Source organism: Polypterus senegalus, chromosome 1, assembly GCF_016835505.1.
Source record: "Polypterus senegalus isolate Bchr_013 chromosome 1, ASM1683550v1, whole genome shotgun sequence".
Classification (NCBI taxonomy): domain Eukaryota; kingdom Metazoa; phylum Chordata; class Cladistia; order Polypteriformes; family Polypteridae; genus Polypterus; species Polypterus senegalus.
The window spans coordinates 251,449,016-251,468,274 of record NC_053154.1 but is presented as its reverse complement, the minus strand read 5'-3'; the positions used below and the strand labels follow the sequence as shown (position 1 = coordinate 251,468,274).

At 38.7% G+C, this 19,259-nt stretch overlaps 1 protein-coding gene across 2 annotated transcripts in view; it reads left to right on the top strand.

Moving 5' to 3' along the window:
* LOC120540754 (monocarboxylate transporter 12-like) overlaps nt 1-19,259 on the top strand; it is an 84,015-nt gene extending 64,756 nt beyond the window's left edge. For both annotated transcript variants that reach the window (XM_039771799.1, XM_039771807.1), the window contains 4 exons: nt 4,360-4,503; nt 5,509-6,109; nt 13,805-14,064; nt 17,460-19,259. In XM_039771799.1, coding sequence (XP_039627733.1) covers nt 4,360-4,503; nt 5,509-6,109; nt 13,805-14,064; nt 17,460-17,686 — 1,232 coding nt within the window. In that variant the 3' untranslated portion in view covers nt 17,687-19,259. The remainder of the gene's footprint in view (nt 1-4,359; nt 4,504-5,508; nt 6,110-13,804; nt 14,065-17,459) is intronic.

Here is a 19,259-nt window from a genome sequence, read left to right as displayed (position 1 = left end):
ACGCAGATAGTCCTTAAGATCACGCCCTGCATATGTAGGAAGAATTGCAGCAAGGGCGTCCCACTCTCTTGGCCTCTCTCGCGATTTTGTCGTGGCAATTTTGTTGCCATGCATTTGTCGAAAACCATTTAGCGGGTTTGTCTGCGCTCATTTGTCCGTCGCAGTTTTCTTGGGCGCATATGCCTATCGCACTTTTGGCGGTGAACCGTACTCTAGATGGGCACGGAGTCTTAGGGCTGGAAGATAGGGCTGGTTATATCAATTTTTAAGAAGGGTGGCAGCCTTCTAGTTAGGGATGAACCGTAGTCCTCTGTGAAAACTTATGAGAGAATAAAGGAATGGGAACTCCATCTAGCAGTCCAATGGTTAAACCTCAGATTCAGGAGAAGTAATGTTAACACAGTCCTGTATGTGGAACAGTAGAGCTGCTGTGTGCACTCCCCATTCATAAGGCTAAGATGAAGGGTTAGGTGTCATGACATTAAGGTGACAGGTAAGGGTGAGACAGACTAATGTACAATACATGTTGACAACAAAATACTGATGGATGAACTCCATCTTATATGTTATTTGGGTATTTAAAGAAAATTTATGGTAGTGTAATCCATCACATTATGAGTACAGGTAACCAAAATTTAGGTTTCTGAGCTGGAGTGCCATAATTTCTCTATTTGAGGAGCTTGGCAATAAATAGGAATTCAGACTATAGCCATTAGTTCTCTTAATAGATAGAAGCCAGTTGAACTGGCTTGGGCATGCAGTTGGAAAGCCCATGGGTGCCATCAATTGGAGATATACAAGGTCATCAGGACAACCTCAGGACATGCTACAAGAATTATATCACTTTATTTTATCCTGTCCTGAGAGTGTTCGAGTATTCCCTAGGAAGGTATGGATTAGTTCAAATTAGTTCATGCTTTTGTTTTCAGTTGACTAGATTACTTTTAATGCATTCCTTACAGGACTACCTAAAAAAAATAGTTGGTTACAGTTAGTACAGAATGCAACATCAAGAATCTTAACTAGAAAAAGAAAATATGAGCACATTTCACCACTTTTAACACTGTTACATTGGTTACCCGTGTCATTTAAAATTGACTTTAAAATACTACTAATGGATTACAAAGCATTAAATAATCTCACCCTGCTTTATATTTATACCCAGTAAGCTCAGGTTTTCAAATGAAGGTCTTCTTATATTTCCAAGAGCCAACCTGATAAGAAGTGATGAGGCAGCCTTTTGCTGTTATACACCTAAAATTTGGAATACTTTACCAATAGAAATTTGCAAGGCTAATACTGTAGAACAATTTTAAAAACTGCTAAAAACCCATTATTTTAAAATGGCTTTTTCGTAGCACCAGTTGTATGTATTAGTCTACATGGGCACTGAATTATCGTTTTTCTCTGAGTTCTGCAATTCCGTACTAATCTGTACTATTTTCTGCTGTCGTTTCCGGTTCTTTTGTGAAGGTGATCTGCATCACCACCACCTGATCATGCTGCCCCCTGTGTTTATAGATTAAATGGCGGGTGTCCCAGATATCTACATGACCATCATCATCAAATTCTTGTATGTGAAGCCTGTAAACCATGAGGGCTAATTTAGACCAGCTGCTTAGCGTTGTTACTCTCACTGCACCTTTTTCTTCTTCTTCTTTCTCAGCTGCTCCCTTTAGAGGTTGCCACAGCGGATCATCTTTTTCAATATTGCTCTCACTGCACCACTTGGAGTATTTATATCACTGTATCTGAGTGGGGAATCACAGCTCTACAGCAGCTGACTGGAAAGAGAATTATCAGTATACAGCATCTAGCACACGCTGCCTCAGCCACGCTGTCTATTGAACTGCTCTCATACAGCAAACGCTTCAGAACCTTTCCTCGCGGTTCAGAAACAGTTTCACCCCAAGAACTATAAACACACTCAATCAGACCATCAATTGCTCCTCATAGAACTGTTTGTACTTATTAGTACAATTACCTCACTGTAAAATTGCGATACGGTTATATCATGGATTGTTCCTGCCTCACGCTGTATTCTTCCTGGGCCTGGCGCGACAAGGCAAAGATAGACGGATGGAATAATTAAACATGTACTATGAAGATATTTCAATGTTCCTTAAACGTTTTGAAGAATTGGCGTTCTGAGCTTACAGATGGCTTAATGTCTATTATAGAGCTGATTGTGTGGCGATTGGTTACTTGCAGAAAGAAAAGGAAGGACAGGAATTGGAGGTTAGTACGTTTGAAAGAGACAGTACTGCTGTAATAAATTATTTCATCGAAGGTTGTGCTTGAGGCATGAACAATCACTGTACCACCGTGTTTCCATGTTTAATAAAATGCTTTAACTCCTAATATCAAGTATACATCTCAATATTTTAATTATTCAGAGAGCTGTAATATCACGAATCTGTCTGAGTTTGGCAAGAGTTTGCCTTGTTCAGCACCATTTACAACCTTGACAACAACATCTGGAAAACTTCTAACTCTTGTTAATGCAATATATAACTGACCGTGGGTGAATACTAGTTCTGGCAAGTAAATGCCGACTTTTTCTAAGGTTTGCTCTTCTGAGTCTTTCTCTTTTAGCATTTTTGTGACGCTCATTTTCTTTTTCTTCAATCGATCTATTTGCTCGTATTTTTCTTTGTCTTTCAGCCTTTCTTTTGTTGATGTTTACTTGTTGAGCTGACTGTTCTTCCAGGAGATGTTGCTTATATATGATTTGATTGTATGTGTCTTTTGTCCTACTTGACGTGTCTTTTCTTGTCGTGGCTTGTATGTGGCTGTAATATGTGTCAGTGTATTGTGTGCCTTTAATTTTCTCTCGCAGTAATACTGGTTTGCATTTCCGTAAAATGCCTGTAGTTTTCTCTGACAGTAATACTGGCTTTGATGTCCATAATATGACTTTAAATTTCTGTTACAACATTGGGCAATCAGCAGAGTGTCCCCAGCAACTGATGTAATGTGTGGCGTGCAGCTAATAATCGTGACTGTGTTTTCTCCCCAGCAAGTACTGTGCAGTTCCCCAGCAAGTATTTTAATCTGTGCTGGCGTGTAGCTGATTATTGTATGTGTGGCGTCTCCCCAGCAACGGATTTTATGTGCGCGGCCGTGTCTACCCAATCAGCACTCTCCACACCAATGATGTCCTTTATTTGCTTATCATGCGCTGCCGCGGCTAGGCCATTCACTGTGTGCCCAGCTTCCAGTGTGTGTGCTTTATTTGCTTATCATGCGCTGCCGCGGCTAGGCCATTCACTGTGTGCCCAGCTTCCAGTGTGTGTGCGTTCACGGTGCCGTGTGCATGGGCGGGGCATGGTGCCATGTGTGGCACGGCCCCGTGCATGCGCACTTCACCAGAAGACACACACACACGGACACCTGGACGCACCCAAGGATTTTAATAAAGAGGATATTATATTATCCCGATGCCCCTGGACGGGATAATGAGATTAAAAACTTGATTGAAAGATACAATTTTATACAATACAATTTTTATTTATAGAGCACAATTTAAAAACAACCGAGGTTGACCAAAGTGCTTTACAACACTATTAATAAATACACAATAAAACAGACACAAATTATAAAACATGATATCACACAAGCTGTAAACACAGGCGAAGTTCCTAAGGTCAAAAACACAGAACAATAGTTCAAGAGATGTTGAACGCCAAGGAAAATAGATACGTTTTAAGAGTGGACTTAAAAACAGACAAGGTTGGAGCAGTTCTAATGTGAAACGGGAGATCATTCCATAACTTTGGACCAACAACAGAAAAGGCACGGTCACCTCGGGTTTTTAGTCTTGACCTAGGCACTTGCAACAAATTAAGATTAGTAGATCTGAGTGATCTTGATGGAATGTAAGGCTGTAACAAATCACTTAAGTACTGTGGGGCCAGACTATGTAAAGATTTAAAAACAAACATTAGGATTTTGTAATCAATTCTATATTTAACTGGCAGCCAATGAAGTGAAATTAAAACCGGCGTAATATTCTCGTATTTGCACTTTCCTGAGAGAAGCCGGGCTGCTGCATTTTGGACTAACTACAATCGAGAGACACAAGACTGAGAGACACCGACATATAAAGAATTGCAGTAGTCAAGCCGAGATGTTACAAATGCATGCATAGCTATTTCAAGCTTCTTTAGAGATAGAGATGGATGGAATGAATGGATATAATATTAAAATGCATAAGTGGTTAGAAGGTGAATGGATGTTGAATATTACTTTAGAAACCTGCTGCTAAAAATGTATTAAATTAGTTATTTCATGCCACTCTGTATGCTATTTAAATAAATGATTACTGTTCTGAATATAATGGCATATGTTCTTATTTAGCTCCACTGGGCAGTCTCATTGCAAACCATTTATCTTGCCGGGTTGCCATTATTTTAGGAGGGATTATGGCATCTATTGGTCTTATACTGAGTTCCTTCGCCACGAGTCTTGAATACCTCTATCTTACACTTGGAGTGCTTACTGGTGAGTTTTTCAATTTTCTTTTTCAAATGTATTTTTTTTTGATAATTTTAGTTTGTTAAATCCAAAGAGTAAACTGGTATAAATGTACTTTATAAGCAATTAATGAAAAAAATCTGGACCCATTCACATTTCAGTGATTTTGCATTTATTTGTTTTTAATAATTTGGCCTGATGGATCAAGAATTGAATAAATGTAAGACTGTCAGTTTAATCTCCATTTCTGATTAACTATGTGATCATAAAGCAGGTAATTAACCTGTCTGTGTTCCAATTGTATAGTAACATGAAAACAATTCTACAATACTGTAGCTATATTCAGTACTTGTGAAGCGTCTTTGGTGGAGATTCATTACAAATGTATGCTGTGAACTATGAGTAGTTTTGTATTTTACTTTTCATAAATTTTAAAACATATATATCTGAATAACCTTGCTAAAATCTTTGGAGAGAAAAAAATATGTATTTGCAGGTAGTTAAAATTTTCCATGACATTTCTTTCTTTAAACTACTATAATTATTCTGTTTACTTACATTGTAAAACTCTATGAGAATTGTAATGGAAATCAATATCTTTTTAGTAACTGACTCAACGTATTGAAATTTAATTTAAATGCTAAAGGCACCAGCATCCCAAACATTTTAACGGTGCTTGATTGCATTCTCACCCCTAGTCTTCGTGGCTTTCTTCCAGTTTCCACCCACAGTCCAAATACATTCAGGTTTGGTGGACTTGTGAAGTTAAAGTGACCTGTGTGTGTCTACAGTTGCTGTCTTCAATGTATGCGGGACACATCAACTTAAGGCACCTAAAATCAAATCATCTGTAATTTAACGTTGTCTTTGCCTATCCAGCTGTAAACAAACAACAATTATCCCCTGAGAATGCATTTGTAAACGTTATATGATAATAATAAGGACACGTTCCGGTTACTGTATACAGTTCTTTAAAAAGGTTTAATATCATTTAGTATATATTTTTGGTAATTTTTGCAATTTTTTTTATAGGTGTTGGATTTGCACTTTGTTACACACCAGCCATTGCAATGGTAGGAAAATATTTCTTCAAGAGGAAAGCTCTGGCTTATGGTATTGCAATGTCAGGAAGTGGGATTGGAACATTTATCCTGGCTCCAGTTGTACAGCTGCTTATTGAACATTACTCCTGGCGAGGTGCTCTTTTCCTTCTTGGTGGCCTTGTTGCAAATCTTTGTGTCTGTGGGGCTTTAATGAGACCTATCAGCCTTAAAGAAGAAGAAATTAATGGCATCCTCCCCACAGATGAAGAAAAAATATACAGCAAACAACACAATGATCTAAGTGCCTTTTCTGTGTGCAAAACAGACCATACAAGCAAAAATGACTGCAACCGGAGTTGCCTTTGCTTGCAGTCACTGCAAGAGTATAAATTTCTTTTAATGCCAGACTTTATGGTTCTGGCAGTTTCCTTCCTTTTCTTGGCATATGGCTGCAGCATTCCCTTTGTTTACCTGGTTCCCTATTCTTTGAGTGTTGGACTGAGTCCTCAGCACGCTGCCTTTCTCATGTCCGTATTAGGTATAATTGATATCATTGGAAACATCACCTTCGGATGGCTAACTGATCGTAGGTGAGCTCATACCTGTTACATGTTGTGTGACAATTTAAAGTTTACGTTTAAATTTCTATACTAAATATGATCTCTACTTAAGATTAGTAATACATGTCACAACAATAACTAGTTCGTTTTTGTTTATTCATAACAGTACGATGATTTAGTTTAGTATAAAAACATTTCCACATTTCAGTTCATATCTTGGCAGTGTTTTTCGTTCACTTAAAAATAATTATATTAAGATCAGTTGATAAACTGAACATCATTTGTGAAAATCTTGCAATTTCTCAATTTGTTTTTAAAATACATTTCACCATTAAAACATATTGTCAAAAAACTGAAAAGAATGTGAAATATATATACTAAACTATCCATCCATACCCAACTTCCAATCCAGCCTCATCTTGAGCAGGGTTGCAGGGAAGCTGGAGCCAATCCCAGCAAGCATAGGGTGCAAGACAGGAACAATTCTTGGACAAGGAGCCTGTCCATTGGAGAGTGAACACACAAACATACACACATACACTAGGTTCTATTTTAGTATCTCCAACTCACTCAACTTTCATAAGGTGTCATTTTTCACCAAAAGTAATGGATGATGGTAACAATAAAGTGATAAGAGAAAATGGACTGATTTCAGTAGCATAGCTTTAAACTTCTGTATAACAGTCTAAAACAGAAAAGAGACTCTAAATGAAAAAAGCCCAGACCAAGGTAGAACAGTGAAAATCCCTTATGATATTGTAAAGATATATATATCGACTCATTACTCAGCAAAAAAAGAAACGCCCTCTGACTTTCAACTGTTTTTACTTTCAGTAAACTTAATGTGTAAATATTTGTATGAACACTAAAAGAGTCAACACCATAAGACATAAACTAAAAATGTTTCACAATGTGTCCCTGAATGAAGGGAGGCTCAAAATCAAAAGTACCAGTCAGTATCTGGTGTGGCCACCAGCTGCTTGAAGTACTGCAGTGCATCTCCTCCTCATGGACTGGACCAGATTTGTCAGTTCTTGCTGTGAGATGTTACCCCACTCTTCCACCAAGGCACCTGCAAGTTCCTGGACATTTCTGGGGGGAATGGCCCTAGCCCTCACCCTGCGATCTAACAGGTCCCAGATGTGCTCAATTCCTTAGACGATAAACACGAATCCATCCATCACCCCTGGTGAGACAAAACCGTGACTCATCAGTGAAGAGCACTTTTTGCCACTCCTGTCTGGTCCAGCGAAGGTGGGTTTGTGCCCATAGGCGGCGTTGTTGCTGGTGATGTCTGGTAAGGACCTGCCTTACAACAGGCCTACAAGCCCTCAGTCCAGCCTCTCTCAGCCTATTGCAGACAGTCTGAGCACAGATGGAGGGATTGTGTGTTCCTGGTGTGACTCGGGCAGTTGTTGTGGCCATCCTGTACCTGTCACACAGGTGTGATATTCGGGTGTACCGATCCTGTGCAGGTGTTGTTACAAGTGGTCTTCCACTGCGAGGATGATCAGCTGTCCTTCCTGTCTCCCTGTAGCGCTGTCTTTGGCGTCTCACAGTGTGGACATGGCAATTTATTTCCCTAGCCACATCAGCAGTCCTCATGCCTCCCTGCAGCATGCATAACGCACGTTCACGCAGATGAGCAGGGACCCTGGGCATCTTTCTTTGGGTGTTTTTCACAGTCGGTAGACAAGTCTCTTTAGTGTCCTGCATTTTTAGAACTGTGACCTTAAATGCCTACTTTCTGTAAGCTGTTAAGGTCTTAACGACCATTCCACAGGTGCATGTTAATTAATTGATTATGGTTAATTGAACATGCATGGAAAACATTGTTTAAACCCTTTACAATGAAGATCTGTAAAGTTATTTGGATTTTTAAAACATTATTGTTGAAATTCACAGTCTTGAAAAAGGCACGTTTCTTTTTTTGCTGAGTATATATATATATATATTTCTCTTCTGGTTCATCCTGCTTCCACTAACTAGTCCCACCCACATGCAGCTGATATTGTAGTACAAGTCTTTTGGATTAAGCTGCAGGAATTTCTTAGAGACATTCTACAACAACATCTTTTTGGGGTTGTTATTGATTATATTTACGTAATCGAATTTCTGAAGCGCGGCCTTCCTCATACCCACATGCTGTTTACTCTTCACAATAATTCTAACAACTAGTCTTCAGCCACGGTCAGTTGTATGTGCCTTTTTCTAGGGTTAGATCGTTCGACTCATTATCATTATCATTATTTGTCCTCACAGGTGGTGTGGTGGTAGTGCTGCTGCTTTGCAGTAAGGAGACTGTGGAACATTGTGGGTTCGCTTCCCAGTTCCTCCCTGTGTGGATAGTGCTTCAATTATTGAGAAAAGTGCTATATAAATTTAATGAGTTATTATTATCTGTCATCTCGACCAAAACACCTATTCACAACTGTGTCTTTCAAGAAGTATTTCTTCCTTCTTCCTTCTTGATTTCTGAATTCCTTTCTAACCTTTTTCCTTGCTATTCTTACACCGCCGTATGCTACGGCGTTATGCTAGTATATATATATATATATATATATATATATATATATATATATATATATATATATATATATATATATATATATACATACATATAAAAGGCAAAGCCCTCACTGACTCGCACTTTCCATATAGGTGGGAAGATGAAATTTCACATGCTCATTCCTTGCAGTGTACTTACAAAAGTTAGGTATGTTTCATGTCCTGTTGCAACACCCAAGGGGGGGGCGGGTGTACCCCGTAAACTGTATATATAGATAGGGTAAACCCCTCCTAAGTATTTCTGCGACTTCCAATATACGTATGAAGCCCAAATTTCCCATGCTCATCCTTTACACTGTACTTACAAACGTTAAGTATGTTTCATTTCGCGCCGTGCTCTGTAATGAACTTTTGAAAATAACTTCTTCTTTTTGGCAGTTTTCACCATTATGCCATAAGGAACTTTTGGAACTGACCTCTCCTTTTGGTGGTTTCATTCCTTTAGGGGAAACCCCTTCTCACAATTTCTGTGACTTCCAATATACATATGAAGCCCAAATTTCCCATGCTCATCCTTTACACTGTACGTACAAATGTTAAGTATGTTTCATTTCCCTTTAACAAACGTTTCCAAAATAACGTCTTCTTTTGTCCCAAGAGGAACACGTGCTGGCGAAGTTAAAGAATGTCTAAAGTCTTCACACCTATGGCCTAGGACCAACGTTCTTATCTATACTAATAAAAGGCAAAGCCCTCACTGACTGACTGACTGACTGACTTTCTCCAACTTCCCGTGTAGGTAGAAGGCTGAAATTTGGCAGGCTCATTCCTTACACGTTACTTACAAAAGTTAAGCAGGTTTTAATTTCGAAATTCTACGCGTAACGGTCATAACGGTCGACAATGTCTGCCATGTTAATCTTTCTTATTTATGGCCCCATCTTCACGAAATTTGGTAGGCGGCTTCCCTGCGCTAACCAAAACCGATGTACGTACTTATTTCGGTGGTATGACGCCACCTTCGGCCGCCATATTGAACTTTCCAACGGTCTTTGTTGGCCTCACTGACTCACTAATCACTAGTTACTTACAAACGTTAAGCAGGTTTCATTTCGAAATTCTACGCGTAACGGTCATAACGGTCGACAACATCCGCCATGTTAAACTTTATTTATGGCCCCATCTTCACGAAATTTGGTAGGCAGCTTCCCTGCGCTAACTGAAACCGATGTATGTACTTATTTCGTTGTGTACGACGCCACTGTTGCCCGCCATACTGAACTTTCCAGTGGCCTTTGTTACCTATAGGCCCATCTTCAAGTAATTTGGTACGCGGATTCCTAACGCTAACTAAATCCTACTTACGTACATATATACGTTCATAGCCTGCAGCTCGGTCGCCATGTGAGGCAGCGTTGGGTCCCCCATTCCCACGCCTCCCACATTGTTTGCTGCCTGCCTATATAAGGCCGTCCGTCGGTCCGGTCTCTTCATTCCCTTCCTTGCTTCGCCACGGTATTCATGTCTTCCTGCTGATAACTGCAGCCTTTTTATTTAATCCACGGCTTCTCCGCTGTTTTATTGTTCGTTTATTACGATTATAGTTATTGTATAGGTATTTTAGACTTAGTTTACATTGTTCAGGTACCCATTTCCTTTATCATTCCAACCGTACCCCCATTAACATGTCTATCGAGGTGATCACCATCGATCAAAGAACTATCACTTACTGAGCGGTTTCCATGCCCGGAGATGGCGCCTGGCTTTTTGATTATCTGTGTTAAATATTGCACGGCCATATCAGGCTCACTCTTGATATCCGGAGGAACATTGTGTCTTATGTATTGAATGACTGGGACAGGTTCAAGTTGTGGACTGATGACGGTACAGGAGATAGTTATACTACACAGGAGCACTATAAGAGTGAAATGCTTAAGCCCTTCACCTATGGTTCTGCATGTGAGTTGATGGCTGCTGCTGAATTGTTCGGTTGTCGCTTTCAAGTGTACCGAAATGGCCAAATATTTTACACCTTTGGACAACCGCCAATGCCTCTTAAAACATCTTAGATTCACAGGTGACGATTTGAGTAGTGGACACTTTGATGTTTATGAATGTTTAAACTCTCAAAAGCTGGATGCAAAGTTATCCATGAAACCGGTTGTATGCTTACAACGCTTGACAGATGTTGAATGTCCCTTCAACACAACAAGTCCTACAAATACTAACGTAATTGAAACAAACCATGAAACTCAAACTGATTATGACAGCAGCAATCCAAGCTGTGAGATTTGAGGCAAGATAACTTTTCACATGGCCAACTGTACTTTGCATGCTCAAGAGTAAGCTCAGTGCACAGCTTGGTCATATTTTAACCGGAGGGCCGAACTGACAACGTGGCATACAAAGAGATCCTTAACAAATAATTATTGGTGTATTTTCCCTCAGTTTAAAAAGGTTTACTTTTCTTCTTAATAATAAGGCAGTACTTCGCCGCTGCGAAGCGCGGGTATTTTGCTAGTCTTAAGAATAAACATGAGGGTTTACTTGAACTGTGACAAAAAAGCCAGAGAGTCTGCTGCACTCCTCATCAAAATAGGTGATGGCAATTTAATTGAACAGAACTGTAAAATCAGTGTTCCTAGGGGTTTACTTCGCTATGACAATAAATAAGTCTCAGGGCCAGACTCTAAAAAAAGTCGGCATTGAATTGACACAAGATTGCTTCTCTCATGGCCAACTGTACATTGCATGCTCAACAGTAAGCTCAGCGGACAGCTTGGTCATTTTACAGCCTAAGGGCAGAACTGCAAACGTTGTTTACAAAGAGATCCTTACATCCTAAAAATGTGCATTTCTCATACACAACATTTACAATCATAAATTAAACTCTTTACAATCAAATTCACTCTCAATGCTAAAATAAGCCTATGACAATTACATTGATAATCATTTTACGTTATTTTTAAAATGTTTCCTTTTCTTTTTCATGACTTCTTTAACGCACTGCTTCTTTTACTAGTTCGGAATAAATGACCAAAAATATATGTTATCAATATTTTCAATTAACCTCCTTAGCATTAGACCCAAGCATCGCTTGGGCTGTAAAAATAGTGCTAAATGTGTTAGTCCCAAGTGTCACTCTGGCAACAGATGTGTCATATGTAAGCATTAGACCTGAGGATTACTCGAGCTGTAAAAGTGCTAACAGCATCAGGCCCGAGCATTACCCAGGCAATGGTGTAGATGCGTTTTCCTCTAGTCTCATAATAGCATCTCGTGAGAAACATTTTTCAGCAGCCCAGGTGTTGCATGCTCTTGATAGTGATATGAGCAGTGATGTTGAGGCAGTAGTGATGATAAAGCGAATCTGTTTTCAGGCAGTGAAATTGTAAGCAATTCTGATGAATCTGAAAGTGATTCCCCTGTCACTCATACCTGTCCAGTGTGCTGTTCAAAAGGTGATCTGTCTGGAAAGAAAATCAGCAAAGAATCATGCTACTATTGACCCAACTGTTGGATTGTGCATGTTTTACAGTAGAAAGATGAGATTTAATAGAAATGTAATTTTTTCAAGCCAAAACATGCAGCACTTTTTAGATGTCTTTTCAAGAAAAAATATAATGCTAAGTAGGTTAATGGTAGACTTTGGCATGAAGACATAGAAAGTTATACAATTTTTGCATATTTAAATTTGCCTGATTGACAGTTTAAATGGCAAAATACTAAATATTGCATGTACGTTTGTGCTCTGCAGTTAGAAAACAGTGTAAAGCTATTATATTAGGTTGATTGTCTATAGAGGATTTTTTATTCTTTGTTTCCTAGGTATTTTCTGCTAACTCAGACACAGTTGGTTTTCACAACACACTTTATTATTTTAAAAACTAGCGTTTGCAAGATTGCATATGGAGTCAGATTTAATTAGCTGATATAAAAAACAATCTGCCTATTACTTAAACAGTAATGTGAACTTAAAACTTTTAGTTCATATTTTATTACCATGTGTATTTTTATTCTATCTTTCTTCATAAACACAATTTTTACAAACTAAACACCTCTCTGTTCTGTTAAAAGTGAAGATATTGTCAGTAGATGTCGTATGGAAACCTCTGTTGTACTTGTGTTCTAAAAGCCATTGTGATTCTGTATTATTTTACCGAATCATAATGATTTCCATTATTATAAAATTATATTATGAAAATTGTGCATTAACATTATATTATAAAACTGTGTAGTTTTTTGAACCTACATAAAAATTAAGTAATATTATTATATAAGTATATTATTATAATAATAATAATATACTAACCATTCCTCAGAATGCACTATGTCATAGGGCTAGAATCAGCTATAAGGCCACAACAAGCTCTATACAAGATGATTAGTGTTGCAAAACTAAGCAAAAAACATGCAAATATCCATCCATTATCCAACCCACTATATCCTAATACAGGGTCACGGGGGTCTGCTTGAGACAATCGCAGCCAACACAGGGCACAAGGCAGGAAAAAAACCCTGGGCAGGGTGCCAGCCCACCGCAGGGCACACACACACACACACACACCAAGCACACACTAGGGACCATTTAGGATCGCCAATGCACCTAACCTGCATGTGTTTGGACAGTGGGAGGAAACCCATGCAGACACGGGGAGAACATGCAAACTCCACACAGGGAGGACCCAGGAAACGAACCTGGGTCTCCTAACTGCAAGGCAGCAGCGCTACCCACAGCGCCACCGTGGTGCCCAACATGCAAATATTTACAATCAAATTTCAAAATAACACTAGTACTTGGAATTTTTTGTATTTTAGAAATTAATTTTGACAAAATATAAGAATATATATGAAAGTTATCAGTAATCTTATTGTCACAACTAACTGACTTAACATATCTATAATGTGCACCACAGTATTGACAAAAATATGGTGGGCATTCATGTTTCCCTGTTTTGAGCCCTATTTTACAATGTTGTAACAAAACTCTAGAAAAGTGGTTCCAGTCTGTGCCAATCTAATATCCATTTTTCCTTTCACAGCCCCTTGCTAGATGGGCTGCCTAATGTAATGTGTAAAATGGCAAGCATTTAAACAAACGTCCTAGCGACTTAAAAAATAAGTAAAAATGAAGGTACTAAAAGTGAATTATTATTCTTTATTTTTAACAATATATTTACTACAAATGGTCCTTATATTTGTGCTTTTTCTTTTCAGGTGCTTGAAGAAATATCGTCATTTTTGCTATCTCTTTGCTGTGGGAATGGATGGCATTTGCTGCCTGTTCATTCCAGTCTTGCAGAGTTTTCCCCTCCTTGTGCCTTTTTCTGTGCTTTACGGTTATTTTGATGGAGCTTATGTAGCCCTCATGCCTGTGATAACATCAGATGTTGTAGGCACCAAATACCTGTCCTCTGCCCTTGGAGTAGTATATTTTCTTCATGCAATACCGTACCTTGTTAGTCCACCTATTGCAGGTATGAGAAATTTGCAAATATTTATCCATACTACTATAATGCAACATTTTCAAAAATGTATAAATGAGTATTGTTCTATTTTATTAGGTATAAATGTTAATTTAGGCATTAAAATCAAACAAAATATGATTCTCTGTCACCTACACTGCTTGAAACTTTGTTCTATCTGCATCTAAAAATGTTATTCTGTCTATATATTGTAACAAAGGCGCTATACAAGCGCCGGACCCGACACAGACAGACACAGAGGCACGTATAAAAAGTACAAAAGTCTTTTATTTTTCTTCAGCTGTGGGACACGTCTTCCCCGTGCCACACAGTCCCAAAGCACACACTGAAAACCCAACCAACAATCCTTCTTCTCTTCCACCACTCCTCCTCAAGCTTAGTCCTCCTCCTCCCAACCCTGGCTCTCTGAGTGGTGGTGGCTGGCCCTTTTTATAACCCACCCGGAAGTGTTCCAGGTGCTTGACCACCTGGTCCTAATTGACATCCGGGTGGGGCTGAAGATTCGTCCAGCCAGGCTGCTGAGTCCATGCAGCTCCCCCTAGTGGCCATCCGAGCCCCCAACCAGGCTGTGGAGGACTCCATCTCCCATGGAACCCTGCAGGTGGTTAGGGAATCACCGTCGGCCATGGAGGTTGCCACCAAGCGACCCGGGAGAGGTACTGGAGTGCCCTGGTGGCTCCCCCGGAACATAAGCAGCAGGGGCGTCCCTGCCGGGCATGGGACCCGGCTGTCCGTCACAATATATTATTGCCACAAAGTCTACAAAGCAGATGGGAGCCTAATCTTATCCAAATGTGAGGCAGTTAGATTAAAAAATTCCCTTGCATCTAACCTGTTTATCGTTTACTAGCATCATGTAATGGAGAGAATATGTCCCTAAACCATGAATATTCAGTACTTTAGGAACTTCTAGAATGATGCAATTTTTTAATATACAAAGTTGTTAAATGCACCCCTACCTCTTCTTTAATAAGGATTATGATGCATAGTCAGTCAGTCAGTCATTTTCCAACCTGCTATAACCTAACACAGGGTCACGGGGGTCTGCTGGAGCCAATCCCAGCCAGCACCAGGGCGCAAGGCAGGAACAAACCCCGGCCAGGGCGCCAGCCCACCGCAGGGCACACACACACACACCAAGCACAGGCTAGGGACAATTTAGGATCGCCAATGCACCTAACCTGCAGGTATTTGGACTGTGGGAGGAAACCCATGCAGACACGGGGAGAACATGCAAACTCCACTCTAGGAGAACCCGGGAAGCAAACCCAGGTCTCCTTACTGCGAGGCAGCAGTGCTACCATTGTGCCACCAATTATGATGCATAGTAAATCCTGTAATTTTTAAACCAGTTTTTTAATTATATTTTGGTAAAGATTTTACTATTGGTAAATGGTAGGAGACCATTTGACCCCTGGTGGCTTATGCACGTTACCTGTGGTTACTCTGATGGGTCTTTCTCTTTTTCCCCATTTTGTTTTGAGATTATCTTGATTGAGAACACTAACACATACTTCTGGCTGTTTTCCTTTCCCACTTCACCAACCTATGCCCCATTCAGCCCACCATCTTTATAACATTATTTCACGCCTGAACCTTAATCACTCAGCTTGAGTTTTCTTATATTTTTCTCCCTGGCCATTACATTCAATCTAGGCTGGATTGTATATTTGTTTTTAAACTGTTGGCATCATCCTTCTCTAGAAAAGAGCTTATTTATGGCATTCCTATAAGATTATTTCTATGCTCTTTCTCACTTGTGTTAGTCTTGTCTTCCCAAACATGATGCAAGGTCCCAAGCTGTTACTTTAAAATAAATTCTTCAACAAAAATATAAGGACATGGTTGGAAACTTGTTAAGGACAGATTTTGCACAAATGTTAGAAAGTTTTCTTCACACAAAGAACCAAGGACTAAATTTCCAGGTAATGTGGTAGTTACTGTAGTTATCAGCCCCGGTGGTCATGACATGTGTCTATTCTGGACACACGGTCTCACTGAGCACAATAGTGCACCAACATATAGCCTTGCTGGAGCAGTCTTAACAATCAGATGCAGTATACCGTCCCTTGGTAGTGTACGAGTTACACTGGCATGACAACATGCATTATTTTTGCAAGTATACTGAATGACTTACATAGGCTTTATGAGGCCTCCTCCTTGTCCTTTATCACTTTTTTCTGCTGGTACTCACATTCCTGAATGCAGGTTCTATTATACTTTATATAAGAAAGGTAACAGTTTAAAAGTTGGGACTGATTTTTGAGCCGGTGAAACATTATGCAGCATTTCCCTGGTTATTTACTAGACAGAGAAATCAGAGGCATTGATCAAGACATTGGTGACCGCAAATCTAAAAGCTGGTTGCCTTGGGTGTTTGTTATGGAGCTACAGTGAGATTTCTCATCTCAATTTGGAATAGTCATTGCATATGTGTGCCTTTCTATCAGTTAGCCAGTGCATCTACAGGGTACAACAGGCATGAGGCTCTCTTGACCATTTTAGGAATATCAAACACACATGTGGCTATGAGCAAATATTTGTACAAGAAGAAAAAGCATTTTTTGTGTAGTTGTAAGTGTGCCTTTTGGCCGTACCTCCTATGTGTGTATGGAGAGTGTTACACTTCTTGACCAATACTGATTTTCAGTCTTTCCACAAGCTGTGAATGAGGTATGAGCCATGTCAACTTGTCCATTGCCTCCGTGGGCCAGAGGATTGACAGTATGACTGGTATTGAATAAGCAGTGTCAGCGCTGTCATTTTACTGTAACTCATCTGACCCAGGGGACATCACAGACAAGTAAAAAACTGATATCAAAAATATTCCGACATCTGGTAGATAGATAGATAGATAGATAGATAGATAGATAGATAGATAGATAGATAGATAGATAGATCGATCTTTGTGTCCCCAAGTGGAAATTTCGCTTTTTACAGAACCTGAAGAAATTAGATTACGAACAATAACTGCAATCCCTCTTATGTACACACACAAAAATTACAAAAAAAGGAGAAAAACCTCTGATTTTGCCAATGATAGCAGAGCAGGCACAGTAAGGCATTATAAAGGGGGTATTGCTGTAGGTATGAATTAGTGCCAGATTGTAAGATATTATATCATTCATAGTTTGTGACAGGCAGTTACTCTGTGAATTTGATCTGTTTGTGAGAAAGCCCCTGATAAAGGATTAACACCTATACCCTAAAAGATTTGTGACACTCTTGAATTTCAGGATGGTGGTACGGTACCATTTCACCTTTTTAATGAATTCATGCCAAAACCGTTTACAAGTCATTGCTACATTGTGAGTTTTATTTCCAAGAAAGCTTAACATTAAATACTTTTAATTATTTTTAATTAATCTTGATATCACTTCTTTTAGGACTGCTGGTGGACAACACAGGAACCTATACAGCTGCATTTCTTCAGAGTGGATTTTCAATGATCTTCAGTTCATTTTTATTGGTCTCTGCTAAGCTAATCAAGAAATGTTTAACAAATCGATCAAATTCTTCATCCACTGGTTCAGATACAAAACTTCAGATTTTTGTAAATAATACAGAAATGGACTACAGTGTAGCCAAAGGTGAAGAATGCAAAATGTATTAAAAAAAACTCTCTCTCTCTGAGATTTTTTATCAAAAAAAAAAAAAAGTTCACTAATGCAGATTTTTATGCTGCTATTTTATATCAAAGTGCCAAAGTGATATTGAAGGGTTACACTACAATAAACTGATTTTGATTACTTTTGTAATGTTGCACACATAAACAATTGTTATGTTTTTTCTGAGGTAATGGGATAGCCAGCTATATATATGAAACGTTGGACAAAATTGAACAAGAAAGAGAAATAATGTTTACCTGAAAAAATGCAAATGTGCCTTTGTTAATTTTAAAGTTATTTTCAATGTTTTTTCTATAAATACTGTATCATTTTTCAGCAGAGTAACAACTGTTCTGGGACCAGAACATACAAAATCTTATTGTCTTGTCATTTCATTTCATCCTGATGTATTTATGCTTTATTTTTTAAGAAGATAACTTTTATTCCCAAGTAGATTTTTCAGTATGTGTGCATCCCCTGTTTTACTGGCTCACTCAAGCAAAGACCATAGATTTGTTTTACTTGATAATAATTTTTTTATTTAGAAGATGTATATATATATATATATACAGTATATATATTTATATATACGTATGTATACTGTGTATGTATTTATACATAGTATATAATTGAAGGTCACCAGACCTATTATTTAATCTGTGTTAAATAAGGCTCTTTAAGTGTAACTCTACTGTATGGACAGTGTCACAAAATGTTGTCGCACCTCTTATGTAAGCCCATTGCTACTGATGAGAAAATTACATGTTATTCTCACTTACAGTATAAGATCATTCATGGAGAATGAAACAGTAAGTAAGTGATGTATGTATTGTAGCTAACGTTATGAAAGTCACTTGAAAAAAATACATTTGGCTTTCTACACTAAAATTGTCTCTTAAGAGGTTTGTTGACCAAAAGGATGGTGAATCATTTGAAGTCCATTGATTTCAAGTAAACATAGACTGGTGTGCTAGCCCTGAAATTAAACAACAGTGACTAAAGAGAAAAATAACTGACTTACTTCTTAACATTGTAGACTATAAAGTTTCACATGGAGAAATAATGAGGAATAATAATGATGATGTTGCTATAAAAAACAATATTTTTTGAGAAGTTACAATCCATTCCTTATTCTTTTCATCAAACATGTAGATCTGGATCACTTGTATGGGAACCTTGTCTTGAAAATCTTTATAAAGAGAAAAAGAATTCATCATTTGATTAAAACAATACAGAAATATGTTCTTGCTTTAAAGTTGTTTATTATTAATGTATTTAAATAAAGACTATTTGGATTCATGATGGTGTAGTTGGTAGAATTGCTGCCCCATTGATCCAGTGTCTTTGGTTCAGATTCTATGTCCAGTTGTTAGCCATGTACCTCTGTGTAGGTTTTCTAACAGGTACTCTTGTGTCCTCCCATATTACCAGAGGCATGCAAATTAGGACAGCTGATGACTCTAAACTGACTCCTTGTGAGTGTGCAGGAGTGGGGGCTTTGATGGGCTGGAGTCATGTCCACACCTTGAATCTAGTGTTCCTGGGAAAAGCTCTGTTCTCCCACAACCCTGAATTGGA